Raw genomic sequence first — 22,883 nt, forward strand, 5'->3', positions numbered from 1 at the left:
CCCTGCTAGATGGGGGTATGCACTCTTGACTGATCTTACTAAGTCTACAGTTGGGGTGAGTGGATTATGACGGTGTGGAGAGGCAGCAGCATGAATGTGTAGAGTGGTTATGACTAGCTGCTGTATTAATTATCTTCTGCCTAGCTCGGTTTGCATGAATGGATATCAGTGAGTTTAGCTGTCATAGTACATCCACTATACAGTTCATTCTGGATTCAAAGAATAAGTAAATTTTAGATAGGATTTGCTGTATGAATGAAGAAAAGTTTTTAGTTCCTGCTTTAATTGTAAAACTCAACTCAGCCTTAACTGTGGAGTCAGGTCCACCTCTACAATAATCCTCTTATTGTTAAATCTAGAATCAGAAAGTGAATCATTTTCAAGACAGTTTTATTCAGTTAATGTTCTGAAGATAGTTAAGCTCTTTAGAATGTTCCTGTTTGGCTGCTATAATGACAATTTCCAGCACCCTTTAAACTCTAGACAAATAAGCCTCTTCTAAACCTTATGAATAAAAATCTTCAAGTATTTCTGAAAGATACTATCTTGTAGTGAGAATGGCTTATCCTTTCTAAATCTCTAAAAGCTTCCAGTAAGTGTTGAATGATTATGCTACATATTGAAGGGCTCTTGTTATGAATAAGGCAAGGTTGCATGGAGAAGTTTTTAGAGACCATATTGCTTCCTGACCACATGGGGCAAAAATCAGGTTTGTTGTGAAACACCTAATACCTTTACTGGGAGCTGAGCAGGACTGGGAGTACAGTGAATTGAATGAGATTTGCAAAGAGTAATTATGAAAAGTTTTGAGTAGGGACCTTAGCTGTATTACTCCCTCTCATGGGTATGAATACTGTGGCGGATGGATTGATATTTGTTGGCTGGTTCGGTTTACTAGGGCATGGGTTGGGGAAAGGTCTTGTGTTTGAGTGCTTTCATCTACTGGAACCTTAGGGGTGTCTTGTGTTTTGTGTTATAGACCAGAGTTGTGCAAACTATGGGCCACATCCGGCCCGTGGGACCATCCTGCCCGGCCCTTAAGTTCCCAGCCAGGGAGGCTAGCCCCTGGCCCCTCCCCTGCTGGCCCCATGCTGGCTCTGGCTGGGCGGCACAACTGCCAATCCTGCTGTTCTGAGCAGCATGGTGTGGGGGTGGGGTTGGATAAGGGGCAGGGGGTTCTGGGGGGGCAGGCAGTTGGATGGGGCAGAGGTTCTGGGGGGGGCTGTCGGGGACAGGGAACAGGAGGGGGGGTTGGATAGGCGTGGGAGTCTCGGGGGGCCTGTCAGGGGGCAGGGGTGTGGACAGGGCTCGGGGCAGTCAGGGGACCGGGAGCAGTGGGGGTGGATGGGGGTGGGGTCCCGGGGGGCGGTTAGGGGTGGGGGGTCCCAGGAGGGGGTGGATGGGGACAAGGAGCAGGGGGGTTGGATGGTTCAGGGATTCTGAGGGGGGCAGTCAGGGGGAGGGGGTGGATAAGGGGCAGGGCCAGGCTGTTTGGGGAGGCACAGCCTTCCTTACCCAGCCCTCCATACAGTTTTGCAACCCTGAAAGTTTGCCCACTCCTGTTATAGACCCTTGCAACCTGCTTTTGGAGTCCTTGCTCACCTACCGAACTGGCAAATATAGTCATTCAGTGCCACTGCAGGATGGCCGAGAGGGTTCGACAGCGTTACGATACATTTAGCATATAGTGGCCTGGGGATTGGCTGAAGGAGCTTGGGTTTTTTTGTTACTTATTGAATTAGGCGGGGGATTGGACAAAATAAGACCACAAAAGAGCAAGGGTAATGTATTTAATATTAATCACACTACTCTAATTTGTGGTCTCTTCTTTGGTGTACTGGATATTGATTTTGAGCAACTTAACTCTCAATAATTAAGATTACTCCTGCAGGTAGCACATGCAGTAATCCTGAAAAGCATTAACTTTGTTATTAAAATAGCGTTATGTGCATGTGGTATAAGACCTGTCAGGATGACTGCAGGACTGTTGTTACTCCAAATGTTTCTTTCTGGGTTAGACAGGATTGGGGCGGGGGGAGGGTTGTGGCTGTACTGGTCACATTTGTGTTTAAATGTAGAATATTTTGCACACCAAAACTACATTCAAGTATGAGAGTGTCATGAGAGACCAAAATGGAAATTCTTTCTTATTGTACAAGCTGCTATAATACACAGTAGTTTCTAGTCAGGCTGGTTGGATTCCTTTCCTTTTTGGATCTAAAATTGTTGAGAATGAGCGTCCTTGGAGATTACCATTGAACATTGAGTCAGCAGTCAGATATCATGGCTTCTGTTGTAATCATGGGATCATCCTGGGTGATTTCAAGCTCAGTGCATACAGATGGCCCTGGATCTCAGTTTTGGATGGCAATTAGAAGTAGAGGTGTGGAATGAGGGATGTGAAGATTCTGTTGTTATGGAGTATTAGCACCTCCTGTTCTAGTAGCAGTGCTTACTTTTGCCCTGGATGACTAGAGAACTAATTGGATTATGTCTAGGCTTGGAAGGATTACATTTTTATTGGTAAATGTCAGTTTAACTGTACCACACAAATTGTCAAAAATCCACTAGTGATAAAAGTTTGCAGATAGACCAAGTAAGAAGAGGTTTCAGAGTAGCAGCCATGTTAGTCTGTATTCTCAAAAAGAAAAGGAGTACTTGTGGCAACTTAGAGACTAACAAATTTATTTGAGCATAAGCTTTCGTGAGCTACAGCTCACTTCATCGGATGAATAGTAAGAAGAATGCTTCTTCAGAATTTATTAGTTTGATTTAAGGATATTCGCTTTGTGTATTTCTTTTGACATGTGGTGGTTAACAGTTACAAAGCTTTAAATTTTTTGAATCTGTCTACTGTCATTAAATAATTGCCTAACCTCCCCTTTGCAGCTTTGAAAATTTAAATATTTTAAAATAATGGATAAACCCCATAATTTTGCACAACTGTGAAAACTTAAATTGATAAAATTCTAAAATGGTTAAAAATAAACATTGATATTATCCATCAATTTTAAAAAAAAAATCGATTTCTGACCACACAAGAAAGCAAAACTAGAACAATTGAGAAGGGAAAGGGAGATTGTCAGATTAAAACTTTTTTATACACTTTTAACGCAAACAGTTGAGAAGATGCATATATTTAGTAATGAGATTTTATGATATAAACTTTAGATGAGGGAAGACATCTTCAAGCAGTTTATATCTTTTTTTAAGAATAGGCCATATTATTGGACATAAACAAAACTTCCTTTTAAAAGTTACTTTGGTTTTGGTTGTGAAGTTATAGTTTAGATATAAGTGAAGAGAAATGAAGTGTGGCTGGAATAAGTTTCCTCTGCTGCTGTAGCATCAAATTATTTCCACAGTAATAAAACACTTGCTGTCAACCATTTTTTTTTCTTGTTTTAACATTAACATCCAAGGGTAAATTAACAAACTTAATAATAAGGGCAAAACCATTTTATTATTCTAAACTATGGCTCAAGCAATAATAATCCATCAATTTCTTTATAAACAACATTGACACTATTTAAAAAACTAGTGTCATTCTTTAGTTTTATTGCAAATAGCCAGAACCCACTGTACATGGATTTAAAATAAGTTGTCATTGACTATTGCTGAACTGCAATGGAATTCTTTGCTGTGCCAGTTGTTCCTTAGAAACCAGAGTTGTACAGAGCAATGATTTTAATTATGTTCATGGAAATTTTTTAAACATATTTTCAAATGGTGGGGTGAATCTAAAAATGAAGAATGAATAAAATCTGATTAGTAATAGTTATAACTTTTTCAATGACATCTCAAGTATCTTACCTTCATCTTCGTAGAATGTAAGTTGATTTAAGTTGTAGGCGATCTGAACTAACCTTAAGATATTTAATTAAAGAATATAATTAAATATGGTATGGGTGAGATAATATAAATATCTGGATTAAAGTTCTCCTTATGAAATGTATCTCCTCTTAAAACACCATCTCTTTTATGTAAATGACTAAGACATCAAGCCAAGCTATACTTGTGTTGGTCAAAATGAGACAAAACTCTGATAGAATGACACTGATTCTCTATAGTTTCTTCACTGTTATGAACATTATAAAATAAAGACCCTCCCTCCTAATAGTGATAGTCTATTAAATTTTGTGCTGCATTTCTTCCCAACAATATTTGCAAAACTTAAGAAACCAAACTGGTTGCATCTATTTTCTAAAGATAAAGCAAATAAGTAATAAAGAATGGGATTGTCTCAAAGTGATTTTCAGTGTGTATGAGGTAAAACTTAAGGCTGTATTTTTTCACTGTTATAGATTTATCAGAAAATGTTGAAAGTGAATGTTTGCTGTGGGAACACAGTAGATATCAGTGAAATTAAAACTTTCAGCCTGTTGTTGTTTTTTTCCTGCTGCATGTGTGCAGAGTAAAGCCTAACACAAGGATATGAGTGACTACTCAGTCTTGTTGAGGTAGGATAGCAGGAGCGAGGAAGGGATGGGAGACTGTAGGTATGACTTCCCCATGGGCTCTCTCAAGCAGAGGCTGTCGACCTGAAACATTGCTATGAGGGTGTTGGAAAGAAAAGATAGGAGCCCACTAAAAGGTGACCTGTATCTGCCAAAGAAAACAGCATTATTTTCTCAGGATAGAGTTGGCTTATGTTTCTTCTAAGCTTTTTGTCTTAACTCTTCTTTCCTCTCCCTGGTGTGGTCATTTGCAGAACAGCTGGTCATTTGTTCAAGCTGTCTGAGGAGGAATAAAAGTTTGGAAGGGGAAAAACACTCAAGGACTGAAAAGAAAAGTGATCTGCTCCTGTTCTTCTCCATAAACAATAGTCTTTTTGGAGTGGGTGGGCCCTGGTTCTGTTATATTCTTGAGTACTTTATTTCTCTGCATCTGGATGATTCCACACCCTATAGTTTAGCCAGACTTTGGCGCCTTTGTAGGCATTTTTGTAGACCAGTCTGGCAGACTTCAAAGCCAGGGCTACTGTATAGACAATAAAATGTCAAAGTAGTTGAAAATGGATTCTAATAGCTGGATTCCCCATCCTGTGGTAAAAAATAATGAGAGATGGCCAAGGAGGAAGTAACTTCTGTGAAGTCCTCATCCTTCCCTTCTAGTGGTCTCTGGATTTTTTTTTTTTTGGGGGTGGAGGGTGAAAGTTGTCCCCCTCACTTGTGAAATGAATCCTGGGTGCAGGGGGACATCATGGCTTTAGAGCCGAAGTGGTTTTCCCCTCCGGCCCCTTCCTCATGTTCCTTGAGAGGATGACTCCACCAGAGATGTGCTTCCCGGGACTTCACTGGTCATGGTTGCACTGGAGGTACCTCTTGACAAGAGGGATCTTAACTGCAGAGGGGGTTCCATGGAAGATGTGATACAGCCCCAGTTTTATATAGTTGTAGCTATTTTATTATTATAGGTATGAATTTGAAGAAATAAGTTGCTAATAACAGTGGATTTGTAATAGTACTAATTAGTTAATTTTTGTCCTGAATTTCCCATATGATTTCCTTGGGTAATCTCAGTAGAGACGCGCCCTTGGAAAATAATGGGAGTTTTGCCATTGATTTCAAGGGAAGCAGATTTAGTCCCTTTTAAGAATGTATCCAAGACAATGCTGCCATCCTCTGTTCATAGCTGTCTTAATGAGTGTGTCATTGGTAGCAGGGAAGAAAAGCTAATTTTGAGAAGTAACTAAATAGAGCAAAACGTTCTGTTTTCACTGTAAAATTGTTCAAACGCTGCTGATCTAAACCTATTTCACTAAAGAACTAACTTTACATTTAAAAAATGTAACTAATTGGATTTTGCCCTGTGACGTGAAACAAAATATTTTTGTCCTATTTTTGTTGAATACGGATTGAAATATAAATATAAATGTTTCTTTCAGTCTTACTAACAATTCTCGGATTGTGGGTCTGCTGGCACAGCTGGAGAAGATCAATTCAGAATCTTTGTTGGTAGAAGCAGACACTGCCAGATATGTTACGTCAAAGATCCTCCATCTGGCTCAGAGTCAAGGTAAATATTTTATTTTACTTAATGTTTTAAACATTGTCCCTGCTCCTCTTTCTACGCCTCATCCCAAAACACACTCATATACATATGACTGCCACATTTCAGCATTGAAGTTCTGTTGGTGTTTTCCCATCTCGTCCTCCAAAAGAATTTCTGTATTCCTGTTTTATGTGAACAAACAGTGAAAAGTTGTATTTATGACTTGTCTTTATGTACTTGCATGTTGAACACAAGATCCTTCCATTAGGATAAGTTTCTCCTATCTCAGTTCTTCATAATCTGACAGTTAGCCATATTATACAGTATTTTTGGTCTCCTAAGAGTACTACCTTGTTCCACGAGTAATTCTATCAAAACAAATGACAGTACTTTTGGATTAAGGTACTATTCTACATGAACAGAGATGGCAGAATCAAGGCTCTTTCTTCACTGTCTATAATTTCCGTCATAGCTTCTCCTTGCTACTGTATTTAGGCATTCACATTAAAAAAAAAAAAAAAAAAAAATAGAGAACCAAGCCACTTGTATTGTTGCTTAAGAACATGCTATATAGAAATGAATTTTGGTTTTTGTAATTTACTTAAAAGGGGAAAAAATAACAAAGACACAAGTATTTTTTTTGCATCTCTTGGCTGAAGAAGAATGTAACCTTGAAGGTCTTCGGGTAAAAGATTATTTCTGGAACCCTAAAAGCACATCCAATAACACTCTGGAATAACAAAGAAGGAACCTCATTATTATATAAAACAGCTACCTGATCAACAGAACTTCCCAGTACAGCCAAATCTATTGGAACAGCCTGGCAGACAGAAAGGGAATGGCAAATATCTCGGAGAATGATGTTGAGGTGGCTTTATTTCTCACATGCACTACAATAGAGGCATCTTAGTTCTTCTCTTTCCTTCCTTCCTTTTGAGTTCAGATTGCTCTTGCTCAAGTGCTGTATGATCTCCGTTTATTTTGCTTCTGTCTGAGACCAGGGTCATTGGTGTCCACAGCAAAGATCTTCCAGTGTGTGCAGATTTCCTCTCAAACCTGCGACCTTTTCAGAAGAATTGAATTTTTAGTAACTGGAACTTGTTGTCCATCCTTTTTTAGGAAGACTGAGGAAAATGTGTACTAAACCTGCATTCCTGTTGTCTCTTTTAGATTGCGTACATCAATGCATCATTATTCCAACCTGCCATTTTTATCATTCCTTCCCCAGTTCCTCAATACTGCAGGCGAGCAGTCAAGCTCGTGTTTGGTGGCTTACCGAAGAATATAAGAGTGCCCATACTAGGTCAGACCAATGGTCCATCTAGCCCAGTATTCTGTCTTCTGACCTTGACCAGTGCCAACTACTTCCAAAGGAATTAACAGAACAGGGCAATTATCGAGTAATCCATCCCTTGCCATGGAGTCCCAGCTTCTGGCAGTCAGAGGCTATGGGGAACCTGTGCCAGTACCTTCTGTGCAGAACCTTCTGCACTCCTACCAGCTCCCTTACTAGCACAGTCCATCATTCTATCTCCACCTTCCAGTGCTTTCCTCAGTAACTCATCTGAATGGTCTGGGTCATACTGCTGGCTTGTCTGCCTCAGAAAAAATCCAAATAGCTAGAATCTGCAGAGAGTCCAGCCTGAATTCCTCTCCTCCCATGACCTTTGTGTGTGTGCATGCACGCATGCACACCAGGCTGGCCTAGTGTAGTTTGCTGTCTTTATATGGCCTGCTAGCAGTTCTCCACAGATCAGTGAAGTAAAGAATAATCTAGTGGATTATGGCAGTGGATCTCACCCTCACCTGTGACTAAATGTTATAATAGAAAAATGTTTTAAGAACTTCCTCCCACGTAGTCATAAAGAAAGGGAGGGTCTTTCTTGACCCTACTTTGACCAGTTTGTGACCAATTAGTTGAAAATTCCTGACTCTCATCATCAGCCTCTTAGTGCCAATGTACAAGCCAAGTGGCTGCAATCCTGCTAAAAAGTAAGTATTGGGGAGGACGTGCCCCCCAAATGGTATAGTGGTCAAGCTACTTCTGCAGGGCCTATTATACAGTGCATTTTCAGACAAGGAAAGGTGCCCAAATAACAGTCTCTTGCCAATCTCTTTTGGTATCCTACAGTTTCAACCTTGTCTTCAGCGGTATTGTTCCTTGGCCCATTCAAGGTGATCAGGAACTGTCATCAGCAAATAGTTATAAAAGTGTCAGACTTAACTTTTGCCTCCTCCCCAAACAAGGCATCCTGTTTCAAGTTAGTAATACCTTATTAGAATGGTGAAGTCAGATGGGGATCTGGAGGATTAATTATCACTTTTCCCTGACAGCCTTTTTCATTCTTAGTGTCTCCTATATTTCTTATGCCTTTTTATATCAAGAATTGGAAGTCTTCTACAGGGAATATCTATGTCAAGATGCCTGAACCCAAGCTATTTCCTTACAGAAAGAGTCTTCTAAATTTCTAAAAAGAAAAGGAGTACTTGTGGCACCTTAGAGACTAACAAATTTATTTGAACATAAGCTTTCGTGAGCTACAGCTCACTTCATTGGATGCAGTGAGCTGTAGCTCACGAAAGCTTATGTTCAAATAAATTTGTTAGTCTCTAAGGTGCCACAAGTACTCCTTTTCTTTTTGCAAATACAGACTAACACGGCTGCTACTCTGAAACCTAAATTTCTAAGAGATGCCAAAAGTGGAAGGAAACTATTAAATGCATTTCTTAATGTTGTCATGTTTTCATTGCTACATTTTAAATATTTCAATTCAAAAGATCAGGTACAAATATAAATGAATATTTCAAATGAAGTTCAGATTATGGATATTTTCTTCTGGTTTTTTTTTTTTTTTTTTTCAAAGTCATCCCTCCTTAGCCTTGGCCACCATTAGTCCCACTTTAACTTCGGCGGATGCTTTAGGCATCCATAAAGTTCTCAAAAATAATAGCAACAAACTAAATTTTAATGAGCCTTCTGTTTAAACTGTTAAGTCTTTTCCTTGCCTTTATTTTCTACTGCTTTACAGAGCTCTTGTCTGGACAGGTGACATTTAAATCCCAGAAATAAAAACAAATTATGTAGCAGTTCAGGTTACGATATTTAGAGCCCCCAGTCCAGAAATCTTACATTTGGATGATTTATTTTACAAACTGTTAATGTTGGAGATGTGTTAATTATTTAATTGTGGCATTGCTTGTTACATGATACAGATTTTCTAAACATACAGGAGGACATAGTGCTTGCCTCAAAAAGCATACAATGTAGGGTGTGATGGGTTGGATCACAGAAACCCCCTGGGAGCTGACACCTGATGTGCCAAGACTACTTCTGCTCCTGCTTTCCTGCCCTATCAGCTTCAGTGCCCTGCCAGGTTTGAGCCAGACCTGCTAGCTTGCCAGTGTACCCAGGTCTGAACCACGTCCCCTAACAACTGTAGGCTTAACTGAAAGCCACTTACAGAAGTGTTCCTGTCCTTGACGCTCAGATGCCCAACTCCCAGTAGGGTCCAAACCCTGAATAAATCCGTTTTACCCTGTATAAAGCTTATACAGAGTAAACTCATAAATTTTTCGCCCTCTATAACACTGATAGAGAGATATGGACAGCTGTTTGCCCTCCCCCCTCCCCCCAGTATTAATACATACTCTGGCTTAATTAATAAATAAAAAGTGATTTTATTAAATACAGAAAGTAGGATTTAAGTGGTTCCAAGTAGTAACAGACAGAACAAAGTGAATTACCAAGCAAAATAAAATAAAACCCGCAAGTGTATGTCTAACAAAACTGAATACAGACAAAACCTCACCAGTTCCAGTAAGCTTCCTTTTACAGACTAATCTCCTTCTAGTGCGGGTCCAGCAATCACTCACACCCCGTGTAGTTACTGTCTTTTGTTCCAGTTTCTTTCAGGTATCCTTGGGGGTGGAGAGGCTATCTCCTTAGCCAGCTGAAGACAAAATGGAGGGGTCTCCCATAGGCTTAAATATACTTTCTCTTGTGGGTGGAGTCCCCCTCCTCTCTCCTATGCAAAGTCCAGCTCCAAGATGCAGTTCTGGAGTCACCTGGGCAAGTCACGTGTCCATGCATGACTCACAGTTTTTACAGGCAGAAGCCATTGCCCACATGGTATCTCGAATGTCTCCAGGAAGACTTCTTATGTGGATTGGAGCATTCCAAGATGCATTGTTCCTTAAGTGCTTCTTGATTGGGCACTTAACTTTGCGAATTCCTTTCTCCAGGAACTGACCAAATGCTCTACTAAGGTTATTTAGAAATCAAGCCAGTACACGGCCAGTATTCATAACTTTGAATACAAAAATGATAAATGCAAACAAATAGGATTAATAGATTCAGTAGATCATAACCTTTACATAGCTGTGTTACATGGCATTTGTAGCATAGAACATATTCCAGTTATGTCATATATATTCATAAGCATATTTCCATAAAGCCTTATGGTGGGCATTGTCACATAGGGTCCCAATCCTGGTGATAAAATTAAGCATATGCAGTTTTTGCATAAGTGTTTACAGGCTCAGGGCCTAAGAACTTCATACATAACAGAGATCATCTGTTACTTATGACAAACTTAACAAAATTTCTCCCAAACGGAAGGAGGTGTGGTTTTGGGATTTTACCCTGAATACCAAAACCTTAATTACCACTTAGGTGTAGTGTGTTTGTAATTTGACTAATGGTTGGCATGCCTGTTATTGTGGATGAAATTTTTCAAGCTTTTTCATTAGTTCTCTCATGCACTAACTGGGGGATAGCAAAGAGCAGAGGTTTGGATTTACTGTGTGTGTGTGTGTTATGTATATATACTGTTTACTTGTACGTACATACATACATACTAGGCTTTTACATATATGGTAGGCTTACATGATAAAGGCTAATTATACACTCTGTGTGTGTGTGTGTGTGTGTGTGTGTGTGTGTGTGTGTGTATATATATATATATATATATATATATATATATATATATAAATAAATATAAAAAGATGCATTATTGAAGGTGTTTTTCTGTTTTGGTTTTTTTTTTCTCCCCCTTCTCTTTGGGTTTTTTTTAACTAGTATTGCTGTAAACTAATACTTTGTAATAAAATAACATTATTCCATGCACTTTGAATAGACTAAAATACATACATTAAAAATAGTTCATCTAGGGGACCTTCACTGACAGTGAAAGAACTTTGTAATGTAACTGGAAAGAAAGGAACTATGAATTCCAGTATAGATGAATTGTATAAAAGAATAAAAATGGAGGACAGGTATAGCAATGTATTTATTAAAATTCGGGTTAAATGATCATTTATCCCAAATTTTAATAAGGGGCCTCATTAGAGTTAAAGAAAAGGATTTTTTTTTTTTGTTATGAGATACGGTTGATATATACATTTATTTTTATTTTCATATCTTTTTTGTTTTCTAAACAGTCTTAATACGCTTTTCTGTTGGATTGATTTTTTTTTTTTACTTGGTGTATTTAAAGCAAGCACAAGATGCCCCCTCCTTAGGTAGTTCATTTAATCACTGTTGCATTGGCTATATGGAATAACGGGGTTAATTCGGGATGAGGTTAGACTTAAGAACCTCATCTAACGAAATGTAGGCTAACGTACAGCATTATCAGCAGTATGTGAGACATATGTTGGAAACATTGTAACTTTCCACACATCAGTGTAACTTTACCTCTTGATAAATTCTCATGGTAGTCTCTTCTCATTTTACATTTTCATTTTGGCAGCTGAACGCTAGCAAGTTGATGTGTCTATATGAAGTCACAAATAACCTTATAACTCATTTGCCAATCTGTTTTTCTTTTTTTGTCTGCTTTGAAAACTAGTGATAGTACATCTATGTTTTGCACTGTTTTAAGAGTCAGTTGTCCTAGATTCAGGAACTGGAGAGGGCTCCTGTCAAAGGCCATGTTAAATACATATCAAAGTAATATTTCATGACTCTCCAACTAAATACTTGTTGCATTGTCAGAGGTATCATTTACGTATTAAAGTATGGTAAAAGAATGGCGAATACAAGCCTGTCACAAGTTTGGGGCTTTGTAAGACGCAGTACAGTATAAGTTTACTAAGTACTGTTACATTGTGCGATAAAAAGATTAGTTTTAAGTTTATTTTTTCTGGAATTACCTTATTGCCAATATTTTGAAAAACTTTTCCTGAAGGGAAGAAATGTGTACTAATTGTCTGAAGGTTAAACTGATCATTTAAATTTTACAAGAAAACTTGCCTTTAGCTGTGAGTGCTGTTAACCAGAAATTTCTTAGTAGAAATCAAATGGTTGACTGATTATTTTGGCTTGAAACTAGTTGGCGATTAAGGAAAACTTGGAGAGTTTTATGAAGATGTGCACCAAGTGTACCACGAACATAAGGCCATGAATTCTTGAGTGTTTCTATTAATTGTACATGAAGTGTTCTCATTGCTAAGTCTAGCAAAATAACTTATTTTCCTGCACTTTTTTGGTGACCATAACACGTACTTACCTAGATCAAGTCACTGTCAAGTTAGCATTTTAAAAATTTCATAAGAAAATCCACTCCACAAAACAATGTAATAGAAATTGAAATTTCAGGTGGCTATCACTTGTTTTCTGAAGATACACTTGTGATACTCTTTGGTCTGTGCCCCTGCAGGTAACTAAGCCTGAAACTCAAAGTTGAAATATTGGTTTCATCAGGGAAGAGTCTTATGCCATTCTTGCAATGGAAAATAGCTATCTCTCGTGCTGCAACTGCAAGTTCTATTTTGACTGGTTGGTGAAGGTGACTTTTACAATGGATGGCTGTACCAGCTGTGCATCAGCCAGATGCACTTTGCAGCTGCTTTTGCTCTTTTTTTTTTTTCCTGTAGTCCTTCCACAGTGTCTTAATTGTACAGAGCCTAGTACAATGGGGTCCTTTTCTATGACTAGGATCCTTAGGTTTCTACTCCCTTGACTGCTCTGTTTCATTGTGGGGGAAAAAATCAATTGAAATAGCTCAATTTTTTCCCCTAAAACAAAAATATTTTGGCGTTTCCCTTCTGTCAGAAATTTCTAGTTTTCATTCCAAACAGGAGCAAACTTGTTTAAAATGTCAAAACTTACCATGGAACAAAGTGAGTTTTGATCAGCTCTAGCTAACACAATGTTTAGATTTATGGGAGGAGTTCATGCTTCTCTTGGAGGTATTGTTTCAATCTGTCTGCTTATTCACCCAGACAGCACTGTATCATTAATCTTTTAGGGGTATGTTTTCATTGCAGAGTTAGCCTTAATGATTGACATGTGCATCTGAGCATCTAGATTAACCTGGCTCGGGTGTGAGCAGCCGTACACAAGTTACCGTGTCCTCAGTGGTGCTGGACTCACCGGTGTGTGTCTTTAAGACTTATGGGAGCACATCCCATGGTTGTCTGTACTGCCCTAAGCTAAGCAGTTATGATTCTTTCCCAGTGACTTGAGAAAGCATGTTTGTCCTTCAGGATATGCGGAGGAATTGTGGGAAGGCATTGGAGGACTATTGACAGCTGAGCGATATAACCTGTGTCCTCATTGTAAGGGTGATGGGGGTGGTTCCCAACTTCAGTGAAAGTGACACTGGGCACTCTTTTTTACATCCACAGCTAGTCCTGGTTAATGCACACCAGACTTGAGAGAGGGTTTTGTGCATGATATGAGGGAGATTAGGAGCAGCTCCTGAGTAAGGGCCACAGTTAACTCTGCAGTGAATACGTATGTGCATTGTATGTAATTTTCACTCCCATAAATACTAGGTACTACTTTTTAATGAAAGTTTATATTCTGGAGAATCTGTGCAACATTTTTGCAAGAGGATGATTCTGCAGCAGTTTGGTCAGTCATATAATCGCAGTATAGATACAGTTTAGAGTTATATAGCTATTTCCATACTATTTTTTCAGTGGCTCACGGCTTTCAAAATTTTAAATTGGGGCTGTTTTTTATAGGTTGTCTTCTCTCTGAAGTGAATGTTTGTTTGGTTTTGGAAATAACTGAATAAAAGCGGTTCAGCTTGTGATGGGGGTGACCTGACCCCTTAAAATCAGTGGTTTCTAGGAGTCAGCCCACTGCCATCATGTGGTGTGGTCATTTAATATTTTGGCAGGTCTGATATACAAGGACCTAGGAGAAATTGGGCGAGAGGAAATGGTCTCAGGAGTAAGTAGTATTTCAGAGGAAACCCCATTACTGATTCCTTAAAGTCTTGAGACCAGGAGCTTGGCAGCCAGGGCAAGACAAAGCTCCTATGACTCCTGGAGCATTGGAATGAGTTTTGGGAAGGGGATCAGCACATATGCTGCCACCTCCCTCCTGGCAGGCCAGACATCAGCAGGAGAAGGCTTGCCTGCTGAGCCCTCCAAGGTGGAAGACTAAGTGGGGAAAAGGTCCAGCTGAAAGTAAAGCTGGCTAGGGTCCTACAGCTGGTCTAAATCACAGCCTGATCTCCAGGGAGAAGAGCTGGGGGGATTCCTGTCTGAAGGAGGTACCTGCCTCCTGTCATTATCTCAGCTCTGAGAGGAGGGCTGGTGGGAGCTCCTGTCTTAGGGAGGGAAACCAGTAGGACCGTTTGAAATACAGCCCAGTGGCTGCCATAGAGGCTGAGGAGCCACCAGGAGTAGTAGCCTAAAACAGGGAACCAGATCTTCTGGAGGAGATGACCCACCGTGTGTGACTCTGAGGAATGATCTGCAAGTGACGGGATGGTAGGAAACAGGCCGGGGACACAATCCAGTACTGCACTCATGGGAGGGACACAGGGAGGGCACATGACCTCCCCACGTGACCCTCCTTGTGACTCCTCCCTCCCATCCCGGGGCTCTCTCCATCCCCGCCTTACCTGTCTAAAATTTTACAACTTCATTTGTTAAACAGAGAATAGCGTAGCTGAAGTTGGCGTATCTTAGATCGACTTAGAATCACTTACTTCGTCCTCGCGGCGCGGGATCGATCCCCCTGGTGGAATTCCGGAGTTGACGGCAGAGCGATCAGGGATCGATGTATTGTGTCTATGCTAGACGCGATAAATCGATCCCCGATAGCTCGATCACTACCCGCCAGTCTGGCGGGTAGTGTAGTCGTGGCCTGAGTATTGCTCTCCGCCAGGCACTAGGAAGGCGAAGATGCTGCGCCTTCTGGGCTTGATGGAAAAAAGGCATAGAACTGTGTGTGCCATGTGCGTCTTGATAGAACTACAGCCCAAATTGTTTTATTGTTTTCCTCAGCATGATATACAGGAGGGGCAGTCAAAATCATCCTGGCAGAACATGCGTGATAACTGTGGCTGGACAGATAGAATTTGATTTTGATCAATTGTTTCTGATCTCTTGGGGCCAAATTCTGTTCCCATTGAGATCAAAAGGAGTTTTGCTATTGACATTTGGAGAGGAAAGAACAAAACCACTCAAGCAAGGGCTATATTGCTTACACAACAGGTATCAAAGGCTGCTAACTCATGTGAGAAAGTCAGCAGACATCTGATCTTTGTCCACTGCAAGGGAGAAATCAGCAATCAATGAGGCTAGAACAGTCTCTGTACCATATCCAACTCATAAGTACATCTGCAAAGGATCAAGGGAATATGAAGGCTCCAGATTACCTTAAAGTCCTCAGTCCCTTGGTTAGAATGCTCCCATTAGTATATGTTCATAGTCGAAAGGCTGGAGCAGGAAAGAGGCAAAATGGATATGTTTCCAGGCCAGGGGCTTTTAGCTTCTGCCAAGTGCCAAGTAAAGGGAATCTGTTCTTACTGTGAAAGATGTCTTACTATAATATGGGTGGGGGTGATGGACATCTAACTCACATGGGAAAGTTAGATGTCCATCACCCCCACCCATATTATAGTTAGAACATTCACAAAAAGTCCATTAAGAATAGACAGGAGTTTTCCAGGGTCCATTGTGAGCTAAGTGTTCCTTAATGGGTCATTCAACTTGTCCCTTCATGTGCTAGCTAAATACCTTGAGGGCATTACCACAGGAGTAAACATGTAGTAAACATAGCTAATATTCATAACTTCAGATACCAAGATGAATATACATGCATAGAAATAGTATAGTCATAAGTACCAGCTATTTCACCTACATGAGTATTCCCAGAAGAGATTCTGAAAAATCACACCATGTACCTGAGACCCTATGTGCCAGCACCATCCCCCACTGGAGTTTTATCTGTTATTTAACAACAGAGATGGAGCCAGTGACTTGTGACTCCATTTAGCTTAAAAGGGCAAGGTTAATTTTTAGCTGTTCAGGTGTGACTGCACCTTTAGTCAGTGAGGGTATACTGGCTGGCACACATTCAGGTTAATGGGCTTCAGTGTTCCTTTTCAGTTAACTTTTTAATGTTCATAAACCTGGTGTGTGCTGAGATGGTCTAAAGCATAACACAGGTTTTTAGGTTTGCAAATCTGTGAACCTCTGCCTCTTTGAGATTTTTATATTCTTTTTTTGGTCAAAGAAGAGTGGAATCAATTGTTTAGACTGAAGGTTGGGGAATGAAATCTACTTATTTTGTGTTGCCCTTCATAATAAAATGGGATTGTCTGAAACTTTTGTTGAATGTAAGGATTACATAGCTCACTTGTGGATTTGTCTATTAAATAAGTGTTTATTCATAGAAATCTATTCTGTTACAGAAAGCATAATGACATGTAATTTCTGGTTTAGATGTGGCCAGCCAGTGTAGTATGATCCTGATCTTTTATTAGTTTTATTATATTAGCTACTTTCTTGGCAGAGCATTTGTTTTCATTAATTGGTTTTCAGCACTTTTGAGGCTAAAATGTCTTTTTTGTTCAACTGATCATAGGGCATGAAGCATCTCTTCTCATACGTCTGCATTTATTCCAGCACACTCAGGGTATTGGTGGGGAAGTATTGAAAAAAGCAGCCAATTTTAGAAGCAGGCAGAAACTGTTTTGGGTGTGAATGATTGCACTTAAAATGACATAGATAGTGATTCTGATTATTTCTCTATAGTGTCAGTAAATACAAGCTTAAGAATGTTGCCTGTTTTCCTTCATCTTGCTCTGATGTTGCAGTTGGAAGTGAGGTTTCAAGGTTTGGCTTCTTGATTACTTGATTTGCCTCACCTAACGTGAAAAAGTCAAACCAAAATGAACTGGTACATATCCAAAGAAAAGCTCAATTTGCCTTCCATGGCTCTGTGCTCACGAGAAAGTAGATGTGCAAAAATAGTATAATAAACTCTCCATGAGCTGTTTTATGCAGTCTGGTGCCCATCCACAAGCAAACCAGAAAGAAACTTTATTGAGATTATATATTGATTTGTTTTGGCAGTTACATGAATCAGGCAATAAGGGAATCAGATCCTGAAAATGCCCATATTGAAGTACTATTTGCAAGTCTTAGGACAGCAATAATTGCAGAAAATGTGTGATGGGTGAGGTAAGATAAATAAAATACACTTTACCCTTTTAATAAGGTGGAGAGGGAATCATAGGCTGTGGACTTTCAGTGTCTAGCTCCATAAATTGATATTGTTCATGTACAAAACTACAGCTACTTATTTCATCCCCTTTTCTTTTTCAAATGTTGGCATTACTGTGTTGTAGCACAGTAAACAAGATAGTATCTGATAATATGTTAACCCCTGACTCCTGCACCTAAAAATCCATCTTCCTTCCTCTTTCCTTGCCTGGAATAAGGCTGCTGTATAAAAACAGCAGGAAATTGTTCTGGAAATCTCAAAAGCTGACTTTCTCATGAAATTTCCAGAAATTCCTGTTACTCTTACATGAGTCAGAAATATTGCACAAGATACCTTTCTTTGCAGTATTTTGCCCAAAACTGTGGTGTGTGGAGATATACGTAAACTAAAAGAAAAATGTTAACCAAAATTAAAAATAAATTCAAAAGTAGTTCAAATTTTCTTTAAAAATTAGGCAAAGGTATGAATTCATTCCTACTGTATCTAAATCAGTTTGTTCACCCTAATTTTCATATGCTTTTGTACCCTAAGTGACTTTTGTGTGTGTGTAGGGTTTTTTTTCCCCATAGGTTAGATTTTTCTGAATGTGGTATCCATTTTTTATGTTCAGAAATTGCTCAACTAATTTTATAATATCCTTTTGAGGGGAAAAAATAATCTCTTGGACTTTCAGAAAAAACCAGGAAGGAAATGACTGCCAAAGGTTCCCCAGCAATAGAAGTTATCCTCTCAACATTAGAGGTAAAGCATCTTATTCATGTACGTGTGTATGTCTAAGTTGTGTACTTCGTAAATATCAGACTTCCGATTTTTCAATATTTAATTTTCTTGGCCTTTCCTGCTACAAAAAGGTACTTGTCCATGGTCTTGATCATTACATGATATCTAAGGCCTTGATTCAGCAAGTTTCTTAAGAACATTCAAAGGAACTACACTTGTACTTTAAAGTTAGGCTATGTTTAGGTGCCTTGCTAAATCAAGGTCAAAAAATACATAAGTCAAGTGGTTTGAGTTGCAGTAGGAACTCTGAGAAGTGTCAATCGTTAATCAATTCTGATGTTAGAATTTTAACCAGAAATACACAAGTTTCTTAAAATATGAAAAAATAACCTGAAGTATTTACCAAAGAAAATATCTTTTACAAGTAAAATTAAAGGCAAAATACAACTGCTTGTTTTGGAAATGTCTGTGGATCTCAAAAGTTGGAGAATTTGGGCAAATATATAACTACAGCTGGTTTATTTGGGTATAAATAAACTGTGAAGCTTGGAAGGAAAGGCATGTGTGGCTGTGGAAAATAAATGTAATAAGGTACTCCCATTTATAAGTCTTGAAACAAAACCTATTACTGTTACAAATTAAGCAAGGATACATCTGTGTCCAGTATGCTGTATTTGTTACCAAAACTAAAAGAATATTATTTAATTTCAGAATACAAGAGATCTTCAGACTACTCTAAATATATTAAATATCCTCATTGAATTGGTGTCAGTTGGTAAGTTTTAATCAAGTGGCAATTTTTGTGTACTTTGTGCGAATTGTTATATTTTTCAAAAATGTTTGAAAAATTAAAATAGCTGATTTACATAATTTTATTTTTCTGAGATTAAAAGAATGATCAAAAGTCTAGTTTATGCATGTCTATAAAAGTTGAATAGTGCCAACGCTGCTTGGTGTATTGCAAATGGATATGAATAAAAGACTAAATAGCTAGGTATCTTAATATTTTTTTAATACTTCTGATATTTCTATTTTTAATTTCAAGGTGGTGGTCGGAAAGCAAGTGTCTTAGTTTCTAAAGGAGGGACTCAGATCTTGTTGCAGTTACTTTTGAGTGCCAGCAAAGACTCCCCACCAAATGAGGAGTTAATGGTGCAGCTTCATTTTCTTCTTGCAAAAATTGGTCCAAAAGGTAACCATAATTATAATGGTTAATACTTTGTCCATGTGTAATATTCTTCAAGTGATGATCTCATTGAACTTTTAAAAGATTGTTTCATCACAGATACTAGGTAACTCTATCTGTTCTATTCTACATTATAACAGTTTTTATAGTGTGCTTATCACTGTAGTAAGAAAAGGAGTACTTGTGGCACCTTAGAGACTAACCAATTTATTTGAGCATGAGCTTTCGTGAGCTACAGCTCACTTCATCGGATGCATACTGTGGAAATTGCAGAAGACGTTATTATATACACAGACACCATGAAACAATACCTCCTCCCACCCCACTCTCCTGCTGGCAATAGCTTATCTAAAGTGATCATCAAGATGGGCCGTTTCCAGCACAAATCCAGGTTTTCTCACCCTCCGCCCCCCCACAGACAAACTCACTCTCTTGCTGGTAATAGCCCATCCATTACCAGCAAGAGAGTGAGTTTGTCTGTGGGGGGGCGGAGGGTGAGAAAACCTGGATTTGTGCTGGAAACGGCCCATCTTGATGATCACTTTAGATAAGCTATTGCCAGCAGGAGAGTGGGGTGGGAGGAGGTATTGTTTCATGGTGTCTGTGTATATAATAACGTCTTCTGCAATTTCCACAGTATGCATCCGATGAAGTGAGCTGTAGCTCACGAAAGCTCATGCTCAAATAAATTGGTTAGTCTCTAAGGTGCCACAAGTACTCCTTTTCTTTTTGCAAATACAGACTAACACGGCTGTTACTCTGAAACCTATCACTGTAGTGGTTGCTTAATGCACTACTGGAAGACTCTTCAAATGACTACACACCTGTCACATCTTGTCCATTTACAGTTGGATAAACAAAGACAGAGGGAATTCAAGAATAAATTTTTGGAAGTGTTGAGTAATTTAGGGTACCTCAAATTTGGAGTGCCCAACTTGATATTTAGGGCTTGGTTTTAGGAGCCTGATTTTGGAGGTGTTGAACCTTTCAAGACGGGCACCAGTGTACTCAGCATTAGTGGATGAAGGCATGCATGCAGACAAGGATGGAAGAAGGAAACGAAGGGAATGGTGAAATGGAGTTCATTATGCAGAGGAGAGGGGTAGAGATGTAGAAATAGCATATCTTTTGTCGCTTTTGAATTAAATTTATTTAGTTACAAAAGTAGAATAATTTAGCTTCAAAATCAAATTCAGTGATTTTCTTTGTTTTTGGTTTTGTTCTGTTTGTTACAGATAAAAAATTTGGAGTAAAAGCTAGAATCAGCGGCACTCTAAACATATCTCTGAATTTGGTGAAACAGAATTTGCAGAACCACAGGTTAATACTGCCATGTCTTCAAGTACTAAGAGTATACTCAGCCAACTGTAAGTATTGCAAAGCATTCTTTTTTCTCTTTTCTGTACAGTGCTGGGTAAAGTACTTGACAATGTTTAAAATGGAGAATTTAATTTTTCGTTTAATCTTACATGATTATAGTGACCGTTCTTTTCTGAAGACTTTTTACTACTTTTAAGTGGTGTCCCTTAAGTATGCCTCTCGAGCCCTTGATCGGAGATATGCAGTTAGCAGTGTCCATTCGGCCCCTGCACATGCCCTGTGCTGCCTCATGCCGGATACTGAGACTGTATGGGGGGTGCAGGTGAACAACCATTAGTTCCTGTTCACCCGCCTCAGCCTGAGATGGAGCCTTAGTGTGGTAGCCTTAAGCTTGCCTTGGCTTTTCTAATATTTCATTAATAGTTAAGATAGTTTTTATAGTTGTCAGTTGTTTGTATAGTTAGATAAGTAGTGAAAGGATTGTTTGACTCCTGTTTCCCCTGGGAGAGACTTAGTATTTTCCTGGCAGGGCATGCCTGTCTTGTCAGGTTTCAAATGTTGCCTCTCCTAATGAGAGGCTATAGCTTTGAGTGACCACCCTTCTGTGTGTCCATTGCTTGGGAGAGTCCCACTTCTGCCTGGCTCTTGCATCCAGGGCAAGGACAAACAGGGGCATTAAATTCAGACTGCTAATGATGGAACACACTCTTCAGCCAGTTACTGAGTCCCGTTCGGAGGCCACCTCTCTTCCCCCCTCAGACAGATCCAGCACAGGCTTCCTCTATGAAAGGGAAGACTTTGATATAGCTTCAGGGAAGGCGCACCTTAAGGAGCCAACTCTGAAGAAATCCCAGATTCTCGGCGAGATCTAGAGTCGCTGAAGCGTTGACCTCTCAGCTCGCTACTGTTGAGGTGAAGGACTCCTCTTCCGGCACTGGTGGGGCTGCAAAGTCCCGGAGCACAAAGGAGAGACACAGCTCTGGGCCTCAATACCTTCTGCCAGCGCGGCGGGCAAGCATAGACCCTGGGGACTGGTACAGTTCAGTCCAGCTGTTGGTACCCAAGCATGCAGCACCATCTGCACTGAGCAAGCAACAGCACCAGATGCCATCAGTGTCTACTTCAGTATGTCCACCATTCGTGGTACTGTTGGCTTTGCCGACTGCCGCATAGGCCACTGCATCAGTGCCAGTCCCTTACTTGGTACTGTGAAGGGTTGGGTCCCTCAAGACTGTTACTAGATATGCTGGGATACCACTGAGACCAAACCCCCCTGCCAGAGAAGGCTTCCTTCCATTCCCGTCTTGCTGAGCTAGACGCACCAGTCAGCTACAGCACAGACCAAGAGATTGGGCCACACACCCCTGCAGTTCACAGAAACTAAGATTCACTTAGCCCAGGGGCTTCTCAGTTAACACAGCATTTCCCAGCACCCAGTATTCTGTCTTTCTGGGAGCCTAAACCCCAAATGAATCCATTTTACTCTGTATAAAGCTTATACAGGGTAAACTCATAAATTGTCCACTCTCTATAACGCTGATAGAGAGATATGCACAGCTGTTTGCTCCCCCAAGTATTAATTACTTACTCTGGGTAAATTAATAAGCAAAAGTGATTTTATTAAGTATAAAAAGTAGGATTTAAGTGATTTCAAGTAATAGAACAAAGTAAGTGCCCAATCGAAGCAGTTTGCCTGAAAGGGGATTGTGTAGGAATCTGCCTGATGAGCCAAAGATGATTCTGGATGTAAGTAAAACTCAGGAGTTGGTAGTGGCTCAGCAGAGGAATGCTTCTGTGGAGCAAGGTAAAGATGTACTGGTGCTTAGAAAGATTCCTGAAAGAAAAAAATTTCAGGCTAGTCTTTGCAACCAGTTTGCTGCAACTGTAGGGTGTGGAAGTGATTTGATTAAGGAAGTTTGAGTTCCTAACAGCCAGAAATTTTCTGTTGTGAATTGATCCACTAACTCTCCTTTTGAAGATCCAGTATGGATCGCTTTGAGAAGGTCTCAGATGGAATGAAAATTGTTAAGAAAGTTAAACAGCCCTATAACCAAGTGGTTGTGCTTGACCAGTTTGTTGGGAAAACAATGTTGTTGGGACAGAAATGTCTCCATGTAGATTCTGTGAGTGAATGGTCTGTGACTCAGGTGCAGAGTGAAGACTCGGTAGCGGAGTCAGCAGACCAGGACA

At 39.7% G+C, this 22,883-nt stretch overlaps 1 protein-coding gene across 16 annotated transcripts in view; it reads left to right on the plus strand.

The window, feature by feature from the left end:
• Window positions 1-22,883, plus strand: part of AGTPBP1 (ATP/GTP binding carboxypeptidase 1) — a 167,029-nt gene that overhangs the window by 57,500 nt on the left and 86,646 nt on the right. For all 16 annotated transcript variants that reach the window (XR_005225729.2, XM_037901764.2, XM_043547337.1 and 13 more), the window contains 5 exons: window positions 5,888-6,018; window positions 18,141-18,208; window positions 18,899-18,962; window positions 19,233-19,379; window positions 20,609-20,740. Coding sequence is in view for 15 of the 16 variants with exons in the window: in XM_037901764.2 (XP_037757692.1) it covers window positions 5,888-6,018; window positions 18,141-18,208; window positions 18,899-18,962; window positions 19,233-19,379; window positions 20,609-20,740 (542 nt within the window). In the remaining variant the exon portion in view is untranslated. The remainder of the gene's footprint in view (window positions 1-5,887; window positions 6,019-18,140; window positions 18,209-18,898; window positions 18,963-19,232; window positions 19,380-20,608; window positions 20,741-22,883) is intronic.

The sequence above is a fragment of the Chelonia mydas genome, chromosome 5 (genome assembly GCF_015237465.2).
Source record: "Chelonia mydas isolate rCheMyd1 chromosome 5, rCheMyd1.pri.v2, whole genome shotgun sequence".
Classification (NCBI taxonomy): Eukaryota; Metazoa; Chordata; order Testudines; family Cheloniidae; genus Chelonia; species Chelonia mydas.